General features: G+C 41.5%; 1 protein-coding gene across 2 annotated transcripts; it reads right to left on the bottom strand.

The window, feature by feature from the left end:
• Positions 1–7535: 7535 nt before the first annotated feature.
• Positions 7536–18652, bottom strand: LOC148686925 (uncharacterized). 2 transcript variants are annotated; one of them, XM_088663273.1, is made up of 3 exons: positions 18325–18652; positions 16165–16318; positions 7536–7655 (listed from the first exon to the last, which is right to left on the bottom strand). In XM_088663273.1, the coding sequence occupies exons 1-3, from the start codon at positions 18532–18534 to the stop codon at positions 7651–7653; spliced, it is 369 nt and encodes a 122-aa protein (XP_088519399.1). In that variant the 5' UTR covers positions 18535–18652; the 3' UTR covers positions 7536–7650. The 2 variants fall into 2 exon arrangements, with proteins under 2 accessions (XP_088519399.1, XP_088519397.1); XM_088663271.1 differs by lacking the exon at positions 7536–7655 and having other exon boundaries at positions 16110–16318.
• Between the last annotated feature and the right edge of the window lie 133 nt (positions 18653–18785).

Below are 18785 nucleotides of genomic sequence, written 5' to 3' on the forward strand. Positions count from 1 at the left end.
TTGACAATATCTATTCTTTCTTTCTTTTCAGTACATACATCCAACACTGGAACTATGCAAAATACATTCTCTGGGGCATGCTGTGTTCCTGCTGCAACATTGCTGCTAATTTATTGCATATAGGTCCTAATTCCCTGCTGGTGAGCGGAACACTTTTGGTCATGCTCCTAGTGCTATCAGCTTTCAACTTTTGATGCCCAAAATATTGCTCCCCTGTGGAAATCTTGGAATGGAACCAGAAAAGGCAAAGTGAAGATCAAAGAAAGAAACAATTCTCTGTGGAGAATTTGGCAAGTCATGCATGGATGGAGCACGACAAAATTGGGCTCATTGGCTAAGCTTGCCTGGTGCTAGAATAACAGCCAAAACAGAAAAAGAACATAGCTGATCCTATCTGTATTAAAACGTAGTAGTTCGCTAGCTATTGGGAAACTTTCTCACCATTCTGAGCTGACATCATAAAGAATAACTCATTTAGCTGATTGACAATAGCATTCTTCTTCAGTCATTCAACCCAAGATTTTCCAGAAGCTTAAAAATATCAAGAACATTTTTTTTTAAAAAAAACCCAAGACATTGATTTTTATCAGTATCAATGATGCAACTTACCTCTCAGCTTATCATGGTTCAATATTTTTTAAAACTCCCTCAGTTGTAGAGGAAAATGTACATAAGCCATCTAATTGCTCTGCTGACATTGATATAACACTGATTTTATTGCGTCGGTCTGAGATAGCACAAAGACCTCTCAGTAGATTCAGGTCCTTGTAATGGATTATGATTACATTATCTATTTCTGTTATGGTAAGTGGAATATTTAGGTTGAAATTTATGATGTAGTCGTATAATGTAAGCTTGCCCCATAAACAAAATTAGTTTACTAATCCAGGTTTCGATTCCTGTAGATGTTTATGCAGGGCTTGGTTTGTTCTGGTGAAAGCCCAGCTTATTTTAATAGGAGCAAAGCTCATTAGGCACACCAAGAGTTTGGAAGATCAAGTCCTTTGTGATGTCATTGTCATCGTTATTTATACCCAAGCCATCATTTTTGTTCATGTTTGCATTTCCTAATGACTCCTATTAATGTGATGTTTGGTTTTTGATCTACATATCAAAGCATCCAGGCAGCTTAAACTCTGATTTTGTTTCTTTTAATCAATCACTACCCACTTAATGCTACAGAATGTGGTGTCTGTTTTTTTATTGTTTTTGACAGGCAGATTGGAGCAGATTAGTACCTGGTTTAAAGCTATTCAGATAACTGAACTATTATTAGATAAAAGCTTTCCCCCATTTTTTTTCATTACACTTGTAATAATAATAATAATAATAATAATAATAATAATAATAATAATGCTATTATAATAATAATTTTATTTATACCCAGCCCTCCCCAGCCAAGGCCGGGCTGAGAGTGGCTAACACCAAATATAAAACAACTAGTTAAAATACAACTCAGCAACAAGACTAAATACATTAAAATTAAAATTTAAAAATGTAGCCTCGTACAAAAGGGGAAAAGAATGGGAAAACGGGGGAGGGGAACAGGTTGGCTCCAGGCCAAATGCCAGGTGGAACAACTCTGTCTTACAGGCCCTGTCTCAGGAGACAGAGCGTTCCACCAGGTCGGGGCCAGTGTTGAGAAGGCCCTGGGTTCTAGTTGAGGCTAATCTGATTTCCTTCGGGCCTGGGACCTCTAAGGTATTACTATTTATGGACCTTAAGGTCCTCATTGGGGCATACAATGCAAAATGTAAATTGCAAGTGTGTATGTGTGTGCATTTTATTGATTAGACAGGTGTGGGACAGTCATCACAGGTCAAACACCACAGACAGACAACCTTCACATACCCCCAGATACAATGCAACTCAATGGAAACAAGACCAGACATTAACAGCTTGGGCACATTTGTACGCTTGCCCTGCGGATGCTATTGAAAACAGAGCATAGAGTCACAGAGCTGGACAGCAACTTGAATAGTTTTCACAAACTATACACATATACCAATATGATGGAGATGAAACACACCCACACCTGCCCACACACTGGAAGTACAAGATGGGTAGTTTTGCTGCTTGCTGTGGAAGTTTATTGTCCCCAATACGCCCTGCTTGCATTTCTCTCCATGGAGCAAGTATCGTAAAGGCCTAAATCTCAATGCTCTCGTAGGCTGCATTCACACGGCAGCTTCTTCCATTTTCACGACATTTCTCTAACTGTTAACTTACACGTTTTATTTGAGCCCTTAACAAGATATAAAAGCTACTTCTGCAACGATTGTGGGATATAGTGGAAAAATTGTAGAATATAGTGCAAGCTCATTATTTGCGAATGGATTTTTTTCCCCTGGAAGCAAATAACACAGAAATAAATACTAATTAAGCACTCCATTGACTCTGCTGAGACAGGCCAGCTCTGCCAGGTCTCCTGTCTCTCAGGTGTCATCTGAGGGTAGCCATTTCATCAGGCTGCCTCAGTGGGAGAGAAAGAGAGAGGAAGCAGGACTCATCACAGCGGCTTTGCTGGAGGCCCAGTTTCATCAGGCACCTGCTGACTGTGTACTATGCCAACTGGTCAATATAGGAAGAACTGTCTAGAAACTGGTGCCTGAGATTTGAGTTGTATTTTCCTGTTCCCTACATGTCCCCTTTCTCTTGTCTGTTGCATGTTTGTTTGTTTGAATATAATCCTGCAGTTAGGGAGTGTCTTCTTTTGATTTCTCTTCAGCCGCTCTGGAAGCCTTTTTGGCTGAAGAGTGGGGTACAAACGCTCTAAATAAATACAGTAAATATGGTACATTCCCCTCTAGTTCCAGAAGTGTCTTTTATGTCTTGTGAAAATTCAAATATAATGTGAAGAGGGAAAAGTTATGAAATAATAATAATAATAATAATAATAATAATAATAATAATAATAATAATAATAATAATTTATATCCCACCCATCTGGCTGGGTTTCCCCAGCCACTCTGGGTGGCTCCCAACAGAATATTAAAACGCAATAAAACATCAGACATTAAAAACTTCCCTAAACAGGGCTGCCTTTGGATGTCTTCGAAAAGTCTGGTAGTTGTTTATTTCCTTGACATCTGATGGGAGGGCATTCCACAGGGCAGGTGCCACTACTGAGAAGGCCCTCTGCCTAGTTCCCTGTAACTTGGCTTCTCACAGTGAGGGAACCGCCAGAAGGCCTTCGGAGCTGGATCTCAGTGCTGAGCAATGCATGTGGAGATGCTCCTTCGGGTATAAGACTGCAACCATGTATTTCAAAAGGAACAAAACCCTGTAACGCTACCTCTGTATTTGGGGAAGTTGGAAGCACTTTTCAGTGTGAAGCAAGCGATTCATGAAGAAGTATACTTGAAACAGACCTCTTTTTTTCCTTCTCATTTTGGTTGGACGGCAAATTACTTTCATGGTGGTACACTATGTGACCTTCAGTTGTCTGATAGCTGCTGCTTCTGTGCTCAAAGTCAAACATATGCATATATGTACTATGAGCACATTAAAATGAGAGAGTTGAACAGTATTTCACTAAAGCTTGGCAAAGGAAAATGCCCCAATTCCTTTGGAGAAAAGATGCAAATGTTTCTCTTTATAACGTGGCATGTTTGGATGCACTGCACTCAAAAGCAGAAAAGAAGTTATAGCTGAGCTTAATTTGTCTTTAGTATCTTTATGTATCTTAGTCAGAAATGAGCCCGATGTTTAGTGAATGCCGTACAGTGAGGGGAGATTTCACATTTGCAATAGCCCAGGCCTACAATTTGGCCCTGCGCTGTACATCTGCGGCATATGCAAAGCAGAAGGCTTTATAATTCATTATCATTATTATACTTTTTAAGAGTCAAAAAGAAGCAGAGAGTGCCTGATAATGTACAGGGAACAAGTTTAAGCTGTTTACTGAAATGCTGTGAAATCTACTATTCCGGTATTCCAAACCCATGTCAGATGCTAATGGAAATCTCATCATTTTTATGAAGCAATGGCAACATGCCATTGTTTGAAATAACAAGCATGCTTTCTCTAATTCGGCTGGACTGCCAAGATGAATGCAATGTCTGCGAGATTGATGTGGGAGGGTGCCAAGTGTCATTTTTTGAATGGCTCTTATTGGTCTAAACAGAGAAACAGTAGAAACAAAATTTTTATTAGTGATAATTTATCTGCCACAACTGACAGCTCCACCACATATAATCCTTGCAGAAATTACCTCCTCACTAATGGCATCCTTTGTTTAGAAAGCAGCAGATTTATGAAGTGTTTCCAGTTGCTGGTCACCATAAAAGTCAATCGCAAAGTGCACTTATCCCCCCCCCCCACCATGCTGCAATTCTTATATTAGCAAATAATTAATGAATAATTATTTCCCTGAGTCTGTAAAGGCCAAGTTCTTTCCCTGAAGTGGAATGTAACCAAACTAGTCCACTGGAACCTTTATATACAAGTGGAAAGCAGTTAACGCAATTTTGTTCTTTCTGTGCTTTGTCAGCAGTCACTGCTTAGAACTGGGAGAGGTTTGGGGAACTGGGATGAATATGTTCCACATCTTCCAGCAAGTAAGGGCGGAAGGATCTGCCCATTTCGATTCTATCAGTTGATTGCATCCCACCCCCAATTCTAAAATTCAGTTCTCCACATTTCTGCAGCAATTTGCAATTAAACAAAAAACATAGAAACCTTCATGAAAATTCGTTACCATTTGAGTATAACTTTTTCCTAATAAGAATATTTTATGCAGTTTTGACTAATGTACACATTTTTGCAAGCAATTCCCCCTAATATAAAACTTTTTAATGCCCTCCCCCCTCTGTGTGGTTTCCTGCTTGGCAGGGGGTTGGACTGGATTGCCCTTGTGGTCTCTTCCAACTCTATGATTCTATGATTGGTTGGTTGACTGCATTGCAAAATTCAGATAAGTGAGAATTTAGAAGGATGGCTGTGTTTCACTTTTCATATTGTTTCGGAAAGCGTGAATTTGATAGATTCACCCTTGAATATGAATGGAATCAAGTCTCCCCCATTCCTAGGGAGCAAGCAGTCACAAGTTCTATAGCTTAGCTACTGAAGCTCATGGGAGGTAACTCGTACAATGAAGAAAATCTGAGATAGCCCCCAAACAAGGTTCCTATAGGTATTCCCCTATCACAACAAAGCTGGAATAGTACTGTGATCCTATAAAAAGTTGTGGGAGAGCAAGCCCAACAGGGCTTACTTCTGAGTAAAGAGACAGATAGATATAGATATAGTTATAGATGAATGATTGGACTGTTTGAGGCCTAGGCTGCAATCCCAACGCAACTGACCTGGGGAGAAACCCTAATCAATTCAACAGGACTTACTTCTCAGTAGACATGTTTAGGATTGTCCTCTGTAAAATCTTTTGCCTTCCTCTGTCTGTATTATGGCATTATGGGTCAGGTCAGTGGCCCACCTAGTCCAGCATCCTGTTCTCACCGTGCCCAACCAGATACCTATGGGAAACCACAACCAAGACTCTCCCCTCCTGAGGTTTCCAGCAACTGGTGTTCAGAGGTATTGACAGTGGAGGTAGAACACAGCCAATGTGGCTGGGAGCCACTGACAGCCTTATCCTCCATAAATTTGTCCAATCCTCTTTTAAAGACACCCAAATTGGTAGTCAACTTAGTCATGTCTCAGTCTCCTTGCTTTCATTGTGACTTGCCACACTTAACTTTAGCTGGACTACGTTAAATTTATAAGTTTAATGTACATAAAATGATGTGTCTGAATGCATTGTATTTAAAATGCTATAATAGGCAACAAGGTTTTATTCCGGCAAAAGTAAAGGTCCAGATCTGGGATTCTGCTGAACAACTCTAACAGACTGGGCCCAAGCGATCTAACCGATTCTTTTTCTACAGGAATCCTGTCCTGTTTCCTAATTTCCCATGTTCAAATGCTGCACAAGAGAATGATGGATGCCCTCTAAGAAACTTGTACTGAACCTAAATAGCTATGCTGTAGGCAAGGAACTGTTCACTTCAATAGGCTTCTCCTCATAAGATTTATGGTGACATGTTTGCCAACTGCTGATAAGCTGCCCTTGCATTGCTCTATTGGAAAGCTGGACAGTGGACTCTTGATCTGACACTTGCTGCCCTTCCTGTCTTAAGAACTCATTAGAGGAGCATGCGTCCCATCACAGCGCTTCCATCGATCTGCCTCCGTAGAGCTCAGCTTTCCACTACATCATGCAGCCCCATGATGTAGTGAGCAGAGTGCTGAATCTGAATTGAGAGACCTGAGCCTTGTTTTGTGGGTGGTCTTGGGCATGCTGCCATTTCTCAACCTAATCTAGCAAGGCTCGGTTCTGAGGATCACACAGAATAGGCCCATGCTTGTTGTCCATATGATAAAGATACCTGTTTAGAGAAAAGGCATCTCACAGCCACACACATGGGTAGAAGGATGGTATCATTATCCCCACATTCACTATCTCTCAGAATAGCAGCATAATTTCAGTGGCACTAAGACATGTCCCACATGCCAGTGGTGTCAAAATGGTGGGTATAGAAGTCCCAACTATTGATTTTCACTACTTCACATGGTCGGTGGTGCAGTATAGTTGAGCGTCATGTGATGATTGCACCTGCTTTGTATACGCAAAAGTTGTCCCAAAAGACGTGTATTTCTCTAATAGCTATTTTTTTGTTCATTTATTGTGGTTAATGTATCCTGCTCTTCCTTAGTAGAGCTCAAGGCATCGGTTAGACTGCTGGTGGGTTAAGCTGAGAGAAATGTCTGCCCAAGGCCACCCAATGAACTCAGCAAGAATTTGAATTACTGATGTGAAGTCCACACGTTCATCATTAATGAGTAGCTTAAGCCTACTTCTAATTGAAATGATAAATGTGTGCCTGAACACCCACCTACCTAAACTCCCTAAAATTAGGCATTTTTAAATTTATTTAATTACCCTAGCCTGCAGTCCTAAACCTGGCAATAAGTTTCATTTACTGAACAGAACCTGAACCATGAAGCATTTGAACCTGAACATGCAAATCTGTTTTTTAAAAGTTCCCCAGTTCCACACATTCTACTCGGAATTGACATCCAAGTCGAATTTCACACTGCCTCCTGCTGTTCAAAGGCATGAACTGAAAGGAAAATGGTTTGGGTCTAGGAAAATGAAACACTTCAATTTAGGCCTTGCAAAAGTATTACTATTTCTTGGACTTGTGGGACTGTTCATATTTGCATAAATCATATTACTGGAAAAGGCCAGAATGCTCTTTATCCAAATCAGATGCTAGTAGATCAGGGTGTGAGACCCACCGAGCACATACATCCAAGATCTCCAGTGATCATGAATATGGGAAACGTATCATACTGAATGTATCAAATGTATCATCAAAATAAAATAGCAGCAGGAGTGGTAACAACAATGACTGCAGGTAAATCAAATACAGTTTTATGATTCGGGGTTTACTTTTCGTATCATCGAACAAAACCAGCCAAGGTACATCAGTTTGTGAAAATAGGTTTAATGAGTCCATCAATTATTTGCTGTGCTAAAAAGCTGAACTTTGCTAAATAATTAAGAACAAGTTCATTGTTATGAATGCACCAAATGATTTGTCACCAGAAAGGGATTCTGCTGCCATGTCTTCTTTTAGTGAGGCATATTTATTCTGAAAAGACAGAAAAGCTTTCAATGAGTTATATAAGCACCCATCAGCTCTAAAACAGACAGAGCTGGGCTGCCCACTTTAACCAAAGATGTCACTGTGTAATCACCGGATGAAACACATGTAATGGACATTTGTAATGCTGGTGTTGAAAACATGGTTTGAAGCTCCAGGCAACAAAAGATAAGGACAGCCTTTGAAAGAGACTTTTCAAGTTTATCAGTTTTGACTTTTAACCAGTGAGGGCCCCCCAGGAAACAGTATCTATCTTGTAATTAATGTTGACCATTCTATTGGTCTTTTCCTATATATCCATCATTGTACAAGAATAATGAGACAGAAGAGATACGGTTTTTAAAAACTCTTTATCCATTAGTGAGATGGGCAGTGCAATCCTATACATGGACGCTTAGAAGAAAGCTCCACTGAGTTTAACTGAACTTATTCTGTATAGAATAACACAGTATATTTCTGTGTGTATAAGTACTATATACAGTAGTACTCTGTATCGTATCTTAAAGTGTACTGTTTTCAAGGTAAGCGTGTACAGGACTGCAGGCCAAATGTTGCTAAATGTAGAAAACACTTGTTTTTAATCTTAAACACTGACAGGCACGAGCTTTTAAAACAATTCTAACCATCTAAAAATTCGTAAAACATGGTAACGCGAAGGGGGTTAACTGTGGTGGTTAGTCTTGAAGAGATTAGATATATGCAAAAGCAGGGTGGAAAACTGTCTGAAGATTACCTGAAGATAACCTCCCTCAGCTCTGCTGGGTAAAGAGACTTCTTTTTCTTTTTTAATGTATTTTTATTAAAGATTTTCTTGGTTTACAAAAGTATGTGCAATCTCTCTCTCTCTCTCTCTCTCTCTCTCTCTCTCTCTCTCTCTCTCTCTCAAGTAACATTTTTTTTACAGATCAGTTTTATTTGTGAGACATTAGGAAGAAAAGGGGGAAAGAGGTGGGAAAGGTGAGTGGGAGTGGGGTCAGTTGGCAATGTTTCTATTTTATTTAATATATGTGGGGTTTTGTGTCAGCGTTGCTTGTGCAAGTTCTCTGCTATTCGCTTGTGTTCCTTTGGCGGTGAGAGAGGTTGGGGTTGACCTAGGATATGGTTGTTCATTTGTGATTGGCTGTGGTGTTCTTTGTTTCGTGTGTGAGTGGGGTGGGTGGGTATTGTGGATCAGGTTAGCCATATTGATTTGTATGCTGTTGGTGGATTTTTGTCATTGTCTTGTTGGGCTGTGTATGTGATAAAGGGGAGCCATACTGGGATGAAGGTGTCTTCTTCTATTTGTCCCCGTGTCAGTTTCAGTTTATTGGTTCATTTTTCTAGTAAGGCTGTTTCCCATACTATTTGGTACCATTGGTCCATGCTTACTCCTGACAGGTCGGGTAAAGAGACTTCTGTCCGGTTGGATACAAGTCTTTCACCCTACTACAAAAGATTAAAACAAGGGACCTGCTTACTGGGTCTGGCACAGTCCCTGCTATTCTGCAGCACTTTGTCCCTGCTATTCTGCAGCACTTTACCCAACGCAGCAGCTTTCGTGTGAGGCTCCTGTGGAGCAAATGCAACGTATTTGGGTCTGAAGCTATTTAGTACTGTCTGTCATCACTTGAACCTCCTGCAGGAAAACGTGTGCCAAACATGTGTGGGTTTCGTACCTCAAAGTGCTGGCTGACCTGTCAGTTATAATAAAGCAGGCTCAAAACCTTGGGAGGCAAATTGCATACTGATTTTAGTCTTTCAGCTCTGACGATACAATGGCTGCTATATGAGCTTTATTAAACCCAGGGAACCAATCGAATGCAGACCAAAAAAGACAAGACCCTGAGGAATAGATGCCATACAACTAACCATCTGACAAATGGACAGGATCCTGTTAATATACACAGGGCTATTTAAAGGAGGGTTTTTTGTTTTTTGTTTGTTTTGTTTACATCTGTATTTCTTATTTTACCATGTTTGATATATACACATAATCAGGAGCTTTGGTTTATTTGCTTTAATCATGCTACAAGAGAAAGGAAAGGCCTCGCTGAACGAACAATATGGCACATCAGTGGTGCACAGCTTCACGCCTGACAGGCTGACAGGCAGCCCTCAAACACTACCATCCTGCCCAAGTTGTGCCAAGGGACTATATCCCACAATCCTTCATTCTCATTGGGACTAGCTTGCCCTGCACACATCTGGTGGCCCGGGAAACCCTGGGCCTCCTTGGTCTGCCTGTGACTCTCACCAGCCTGCTGCACCACCCAGGTTTTGAGAATTCCTCCTCAAACTCAAGATGTGCCAACTGGCAATCTATTCCACATCAGCTACCGCCAGTTAAGACAGCAGATGGTAACAGCTTTCATTCACTGCTGTGCCGATTTGGAATCAGATTGGTGACCTAGAGGTCGAAAAGGCACTGTGTGGCATCCTGTTACAATTCCCTTGAGCAAAGGATACCGTCTCCCCGCCTTTTCTCCCCACAGGATAAGCTCTTATAGAGAGAAAAATGTCTGAAATATTTAAGAAGGCAAGAAAATACCTTCTATTTAAATGGAGGTGGTTTATCATAAATAGGACTGAATCTGTAGAAGAGAAGCAGACCTCTCTCTCTTTCTCTCTCTCTCTCTCTCTCTGTGGTGTGTGGTGTGTGGTGTGTGTGTGTGTGTGTGTGTGTGTGTGTGTGTGTGTGTGAGAGAGAGAGAGAGAGAGAGAGAGAGAGAGAGAGAGAGAGAGAGAGAGAGAGAGAGAGAGAGAAGATGGATTAGATAAGGTTGCATTCGAATGGCAGTTTATTCCATTTCTCTGATGTTCCCCTAATTTAATTTCTACATTACATTTGAGCTTCCTTGTGATGCAAAAACCACTTCTGGCAAACGAGTGAAATATAAGACATGTTCAGGGCTCATTTCTGTGTTATTTGATTACAGGGAAAAAAACACCTTATGTATCCACCTTAACCTGGAAAATCATGGGACTAAAGTAATGGAATTTGAGGTGGTATATATCAGCATACATCTCTTTCTTGCTGTCCCTGCTGATGGGGGGGAAATCATGAGGGAAAGGACGCATGCATGTGTGCAAAAGGCGGGGGGGAGTAGTGGCATTGTACAATGGCATTTGTTGCTGTGTGAATGAAATATAGCACAACATTCTGGTGTATTGGTTTAAAAGCCGCAGTTCATAATGCAACAAGTACTGCAGTGTGAAAGAAATATTAGCAAATGGGACAGAAGTGCTGTCATTGTAGTCAGGAAAAATACAAGATCCCCCATGTCTGAATGCACCCTACAATTCTCTCTCTCTCTCTCTCTCTCTCTCTCTCTCTGAATAGTCTGACTGCAGCACTAAAGGTTTCATAGATACTTTTTTATTGTTAAGCATTTGAATGCAGTCGTTCCTTCCCATGAACTGTGGTGGTGGAAGATGGGAATTATGTGCCCTGCCCCCCCCCCCCATATTGTAGGAAATAATGAAGGTCAGATGAGAAGAAATGTGTGGCCTATTTCATTTAGATCGCCCATGATATAATTTTATTTCCCCCTTTCCCCAACCTCCAAATGCTTCTGAGTCAAGAAAAATAAATGTCTGAACTCGGCTCTAACTCATGGGCCTATGAACATGGAAGCAGAGGCTTCCATCCTCCTTTCCACCCTACTCTAGCTCGATGGGGCAGCATGTGGATGCAAATAGGAAAAAGGAACACATGCTGGGTTGCTAGCATCCAATCCTACTGCTGAACCTCTGAATATCTGCTATAACAGAAATCACTCCTATCAGGCGGTGAGCATGAATGTCCAGTTTAGGCCCAGTTGTACTTGGGTACTTGCGCTGTTTTGTGTGCACCTCTTTGAATGCATCAAATGCATTTTCAATGCATGATGCTTGTAGAGTGACCCTTAACGATACTCTATATGAAGATGTCTTCTGTCTGAAGAGCTGCAGGGCCAAGATCTATGAGACAGGAAAGCGGGGGGGGGGGGGCACCTGGGCAGCAGATTGAGCAAGCACACAAGTGTCACCTGGTCACAGTCTCCCCCAGTGTGACAAGATGCACCATGTTTTTGTTTATAGCGATTATTTCTCAATTTGCATTTGCACCTATATTAGCACGTGCAAATTCTGCACAAATCTGTGCCCTCTGTTGTCTTCCTTTCCGATGCTGCGCTTAGTCCATTTTGGCAATGCTTAAGAGGGCTCTCTAGATGTATTCAAGAAGCAAACTAAAGATGGAATATTCAAGTCCTTGGGTTGTATCCAATGAAGTCATTGCGTGAATGAAACACCTGCTCAGGCAAAGAACTTCCCCTTCTACTCTGCTCATCTCTCTGCAGATTCCCCCTAATTTGAGCTTTCCCCCACCCCTCCAGAGCAGAGGTTTTTTGTTTTGTTTTTAGTGGAGGGATCAAGGGTATACAGAGGGAGGAGAGGGAGATGATACTCCATGAAGCGAGTGGAAGTCATTCCACCAACGCAATGACTTTGTTGGATTCAATCCCCTGTTTTGAAAGTAACCTAAGATCTGCTGTCTACATAGACTAGACTTTTTTGCCTCCTGGTGAGCAGAATGTCTCCTGCACATGTTTTCTGTTGCCCTTCTTAGGCTTGTTGTCATAGAGGCCAGAGTCCTCAGGTGCCAAGTGGTATGGAAAAAGATAAACCATAGCTGACATGGACCACTACATTGGTCAACTTTTTCGCAACCTTGGCACTCCGCCATTTGAGGCCTTTTTATTTTTTACAGTGTCGGTCAGCCCCTTCTGACTTGAAACTGCCAGCCTTTGTTGCTGATTATCTTGGCAGGGACAGTGGCTACCTACAAACAGTGCAAAGGTCAAGGCCTAGAAGGAGTCCTTGTGTTTTTATAGTGACAATTTAGTTAGAGCAAGAACATAGGCAAAAAATTCCAAGTGACCCTTAACATTGGCAGTGATAACGTGATAGAACAAGTGACTTGCCAGATGTTGAGTTAATTAACATTTGTAGTAAGAAAAGAAGTCTATGGGTTGCATCCAGTGTTGGTCATGCACAGAGTAGACCCATTAAAATTAACTTAAGTTTGTTAATTTCAGTGGGTCTCCTCTGAATAAAGCTTTGCTGGTTACAACCTATTGTCCTTACTAAGACGCAAGTTAATAGAACGGAACATCTTGATGAATTATAATTTGATAGCTTCACCCTGCAGGCTGCCTTTGAAATTCCTTTGTTCGAGTACTGCCATCCTAAAATCAGTGGCAGAGTGTTATAGGAATTTGAAGTATGCTCAGAGTAGCTCAGAGACGCTTCAGAGGTCAGATGTGTGTCCATTCATTCACTTTCTATGGCCTATATTACATCAGAAGATAAGGCAGTGAATTAACTGATTAATATATTTTTAGAGCTTTTTATAAAATGTCTCACATTATATTGCCAGGATCTCCACCAGAGGTTGATGATACAGGGACAAGGTTTCTAACAGAGCACTTCGATCCATGTCTACTCAGAAGTAAGTCCTACTATGTTCAATGGAGCTTACTCCCAGGCAAATGAGTACAGGAGTGCAGCCCAGTAATGTAAGTTGTCCCTGAGAATTGCATTTATGCTGGTATAACCAACTAATTGAAGCAAGACATTTCAGATTCTTAAATCCCTTTGAGCAAAAGGCATTCTGGATCTGGTCCGGTAACAGGTTCAGTTTTTGCACCATCGAGGCATTTTATGCTTCTTTTGAGTGCTGTGTTAAAGCTATTTTCTAAGTGGAACTGCATTTGGAATATATGAAACCTAAGCCAAAACTGCCGTTCCATCCATCATTCAACCAATTGAGAAGATTCTCTTCACTTGTGATTAGCGATTGGGAAATGCTCATAAGGTTAATTCAGAGACGCTCCCAAAATTAATCCCTCATGTGAAGCTCTTCTACAGGGTACTGGGAATCTCATCAAATTTCTCATCCATCCAATTTTCAGTCAGGTTGGAAACTTCCACAGAAACTGCCTTGCCCATCACAGTTTTGCTTCTGGGCCAGAGCAGTCAAGAACAATCAAAGTAAAATAAAGGACACATCAACTCCGTTCCTCTGTATTCCAGAAAAGCAGCACTTCGGTTCCCATATTGCAGGGAAAAGACAGGTCAAGTATTCAAACTAACATATATAGGAATACACAGTCCACCCCAAAGCCTCTGCATTTTAAAACTGGCTAGGACAATGCTGGTGTCTCAGACTAACATTTCAGGGCCAAGATTACAAACAGCAGGCAGCACAATTTGGGGAGGTTTGAAAGGCTGCAATGTGCAGATTCCTCTTCCCTCCCACAAGAATAACTACCCCAGCTCTTATTTAAAGAACAAGCCTACCACCCACCAGCTAGCTGCAGCCTGCTATGTCTTCTACGAACAGATTTTCATGCTCATACAAAGCACGAGGCTGAAACATCATCAGATTGCAGGTAGGGGAATTATTGAAATACTACACACACTTGTCAGTAAGGTTGCATACACACCGTCCACTTAAAGCACTATAAAGAACTACAGCTTACCTCTAACAGAGCTACAATTCCCAATAGCCTTAACAAAAAAAAAAAACAAAAAAAAGATTGACACATAATCCTTGACCCTGATCTTGCATTGCAATTAGACATCTGCTATAATATTTACATTTTAAAAAATATATACACCAGTCTTGTTGCTGAATCTGAGAGGAGTTTTTCTCCTTTACTGTCACAGCTCATTTGGAATAAGAAAGCTGCCAGAGCTCTATTTTTTAATGTACACTGTTGCGTGTTTAGCTTGGTGAAAAGACCTCATACGCTTGGATGGAGTCTCTAGTGCAGAAGAACAGCTCCATCGTGTGGACAGTTACACTTGTGGTTTTCACAATTTGCATTTTTTAAAAATGTCCACTGTGTTTGGTTAGCTAAATAGTAGATAGAACTATTAATTTTGAATCTGAAAGAACTAAGGAATTATATCTATGTACAAATTCCACCATATGTTTGATAAACTTTGCTGGTCCCTGATAGTTATTTTCATCCATTTCTCCCATCACAAAATTCTGGAATAAGTCAAGAGCCAGGGAAGTAAATCATTACGGTGCCGGTTGGATTATATTTCCAGAAGAGGACTTTTCATTTGAGAAAGCCACACTTCGCCATTGGCTGCTTTCAAAAGAGCGAGAACGGTTGGCAGGTGGATCGTTAGACACGCAACCCAAGTCTATCACGTTTACTTAGCAGTTCCTTCCATTATGATCTGTAGATCTTACCCTAAGGTAAACTTGCGCAGGACTGCAGCCATATTATTATAGTACTAGGGTACACAACAAAAGTTGTGTACCCTTTTGTTTTGTGGAGTCTCCTTCTTTGGAGGCCTTTAAGCAGAGGCTTGACAGGCATATGTCAAGAATGCTTTGATGGTGTTTCCTGCTTGGCAGGGGGTTGGGCTGGATGGCCCTTGTGGTCTCTTCCTACTCTATGATTCTATGATTCTATGATTCTCTATGTCTTGGAAAAGAGAATTGTTTGTGCACACACTTTGGGTTGTTATGCCCCTCTGTGGGCAGAGAGGGTAGCCCCCCCCCATGGCACTCATTTAAAAATCCAAATGTTATCATTGGCCCAAAAAGGTTTGTGATCTCTGGGCTGCATGATCACTTCCCAAATGCTGAGACTTTCACAACCCTTCTCAGCTACGACTTATTGCAGTTTGCATGTGTGTAACTCTCCAACGATTTGACTTCACCCCTCCAGATGCCCTTTTCCATTGCCTCCCAAGGCAGACAAATGCCCATAGCTGCCAAGTCTCCTGTTTTTCGCGGGAAACCCCCGGATTTTAATCCATTTCCCGCTGTTATCCCAAATAGTAAAAAAATCCCTGAAATCCCCCGGATTTCCTACCTGCCAGGGAGGCTCCATTTTGGGTGCCGCTCTGCCCATGTCTGGGCACCGGACATCGGACAGAGCAGCACTGGAAGACGCTTGTGTAAAAGTGACTTCCGGTGCCGCTCTGCCCATGCCTAGGCATCGGAAATCGGGCAGAGCGGCACCGGAAGTTGCTTCTACGCATGTCCAGACAAGCATAGAAGCGACTTCCGGTGCCGCGCTGCTGCCGATCCCACATTTTTCAGCGGGAGACTTGGCAGCTATGCAAATGCCAACCACCCCGTGTCTCTTTCAAAACCATGGCAGTTTTTAAAATTATTGAACCAGGAATACTTTAAAGGCAATTCTACCGAAATACGTCTCTTCTGCCACTGTTCAAATCATTACCAGTTTTTGATTTTACCACCGCAAAGGACACTATCAGACGTGTCCCAGAGTAATTTGCAGGATCAGTGGCACTATCGGAAGAAGTCCAAGCTGGTATTTTTACATTGCAAACTCAAGTCTAACATGCTGTCAGCCACAGAAAACCACCCAAATTGAAATCTCTGCTGCCATCCAAACAGAAAAGCACTGTACTTAAAAGTAGGGTTCAAAGGCCAGAATACTCACTTTGGAGATTACCCTTATTTCCCATCTGACTTTCTACTGACCTGTTGGCGATTCCTGTGCCAAACAAAGCTTGTGGTGCAGGGAGAGCTTTCTCTGAGGGAGCTCGACACCTTTGTCGTGACCTCTTGCCCCAGCTGTCCCTTCACTACTTTCACTTTGTCCACAGGTGAAGATGAACTCCTTTGTCCAGGACTTCTGGGAGGAGGGAAGTATACTGGGGAGTCAGAATGTTGTGGTTGCTTGGTCTTTCAAATGTGATTTTAACTACTGCATTTGCACTGATTTGCATTGTTAAGTTTGTTTCTGAAGTTTAGGAATCCCTAGGCTTGTCATATGTCATGAAAAATCCTGGCACGTTCTGGTTTTGGGGTGTAAAAATGGTGTCAAGTGGGAATTTTTCTGAATCGGCAAAATGCCAGGAAAATCTATGGATATGTGGAAAAAGCAGCTGAAACAGCTATAGAAGCTTTAAAAATCACTATGGAGGGGGGGAGTCTCCTCCCAAAAGCTTAATAATTTGGGTTTGTTTCCAACAATTTTGGGGTGTTCCTAAAAAAAACCACACACCTAAAGAACCTTAGGAACTTGTGCCCACGAATCTTTGTCTGCAGGACAAGAAGTTATAGACACTATTAATAAATAAAAAATAAAGATCTCCTGCTGCTTAATTCCCCCCAATCAATCAATCAATCAATGGCTTCTACATTTACAGTGGTACCTCTGCTTACGAATAACTCTACTTACAAATGTTTCTACTTACGAACGGAGCTCCGTCCGCCACCTTGGATGCGGTTTAGATAGGATTTTTTCTACTTACGAATTTTTAGATAGGGTTGCTTCGACTTACGAATTTTTTCTCCCAGTGCATTCCTATGGGATTCGACTTACACATTTTTTCGACTTACGAATGTGCGTTTGGATCGCATTAAATTCGTAAGTAGAGGTACCACTGTACTTTAGTGAATGTAAGTCTCTGCGGCGGACAGGAGTGAGAAGGTTGTCACTCAGGTCTGCCACTGCTCTATTTGCTAGGAAAAAGCAAATTTAAAGCTGTGAATTACCTTGCCAGAGCTTCAGTGAGGGCAGAGGAAGTCCCAAAGAGACTACAGGTCCAGCAGGGCTTTTTTAGGCTGCTCAGCCTCCCTGCCTAACAGCTGACGCATGGGACAGAACAGCAGCCGCCGCTTTTTCCCATATCCTCCAGCCTCTACCTAGCCCCAGAGCTTCAATTCTAGTCGTGGATATCTTTGGATACAATACTTTTGGTCTGAATTGGAGAGAGGCAGAGAGGGTGTTTAAAGGGTGTTTAGAGTGTGCTTCTCTTTTCTTCTTTTAATTAAATTTTCTGTTTCACAATTTAAAATACTCATTTTACATCCTTAGGATATCAATGACTTCCCTTCTTCTCTTTCCATGGTTCATTTTAAATATCATAAATCCCTGCATATTTTACAAAAACTATACCATTCAGTATTCCATTATTGCATCCATCAAAACTTATTTACACTGCTGAATTTATCTTAATGCCAGCATTTTCAGCTGTACACAATTATTTCCCAAATATTCAATAAACGTTTTCCAATCTTCTTTAAACGTATGTTATTCTTGTTCTCTTATTCTATACGTTAAGTCTGCAAGTTGGGAATTTCAGTCTGAATTATCCCCAACAGAAAGGACTCTGGGTTTTTTTTTGGGGGGGGGAAGTACTTCTAAACATTTTTTTCAATTCATTATGGATCATTGCCCAATACTCTTTTACCCTTTAACAAGTCCAAGGGTGTTTAGAAGCTGCTTATGCACATGGGGTACCAGAACATAACCTCGCATAAGTGTGTGTGGGGGTGGTGCCTGTAAATGCAATGAATAAACAAAGTGTACATAAATGCATATATTAGTAAATAAATCAAAAGGGAAAGTGCTTGCAAAAATTAGCATTTTACGGGAAATTGCATTTAAAAAGATGTATGAATTATGGGGGGAAATCGGAAAGTACCGCAGTACTTTCCCTGCTTGTCAGTGTTGGATTTATGTATAAGCTAAACAAGCTATAGCTTAGTCAGCTATAGCCAGTGTGGTGTAGTGGTTAAGAGTGATAGACTTGTAATCTGGGGAACCGGGTTCGTGTCTCCGCTCCTCCACATGCAGCTGCTGGGTGACCTTGGGCTAGTCACACTTCTTTGAAGTCTCTCAGCCCCACTCACCTCACAGAGTGTTTGTTGTGGGGGAGGAAGGGAAAGGAGAATGTTAGCCGCTTTGAGACTCCTTCGGGTAGTGATAAAGCGGGATATCAAATCCAAACTCTTCTTCTTCTTCTTCTTCTTCTTCTTCTTCTTCTTCTTCTTCTTCTTCTTCTTCTTCTTCTCCTTCTCCTTCTCCTTCTCCTTCTCCTTCTCCTCCTCCTTCTTCTTCATCTTCTTCTTAGGGCCCCACTCTTTTGGGGGCCCCAAAAAATGTAAAGGGAAAAAAACCGGATGTATATTTCCAAAATATAAGATAAAAAGCAAATAAAATAAAAGCTACATACAACAACAGTGTTTTGTGTTGTGTAGGCTCCTATGATGTAAGTGATGGGCCCCGCCTGTTAGCCTGCTCCCTAAAATTTCACTGGTTTGCTCATTCCTATATATATAGGCTAAGATTGAGGGCACAGGGAGAAGGGGAC

This window comes from Zootoca vivipara, chromosome 2, assembly GCF_965207765.1.
Source record: "Zootoca vivipara chromosome 2, rZooViv2.hap1.1, whole genome shotgun sequence".
NCBI lineage: Eukaryota > Metazoa > Chordata > Lepidosauria > Squamata > Lacertidae > Zootoca > Zootoca vivipara.

Coding starts and splice junctions, on each gene's coding strand:
- LOC148686925 (XM_088663271.1), bottom strand. CDS start 18,534: ATGAAGAAGAAGGAGGAGGAGAAGGAGAAGGAGAAGGAGAAGGAGAAG. Junction 16,319..18,324: donor CACAACAAACACTCTGTGAG/GTGAGTGGGGCT, acceptor CCCTCCTCCCAG/AAGTCCTGGACAAAGGAGTT.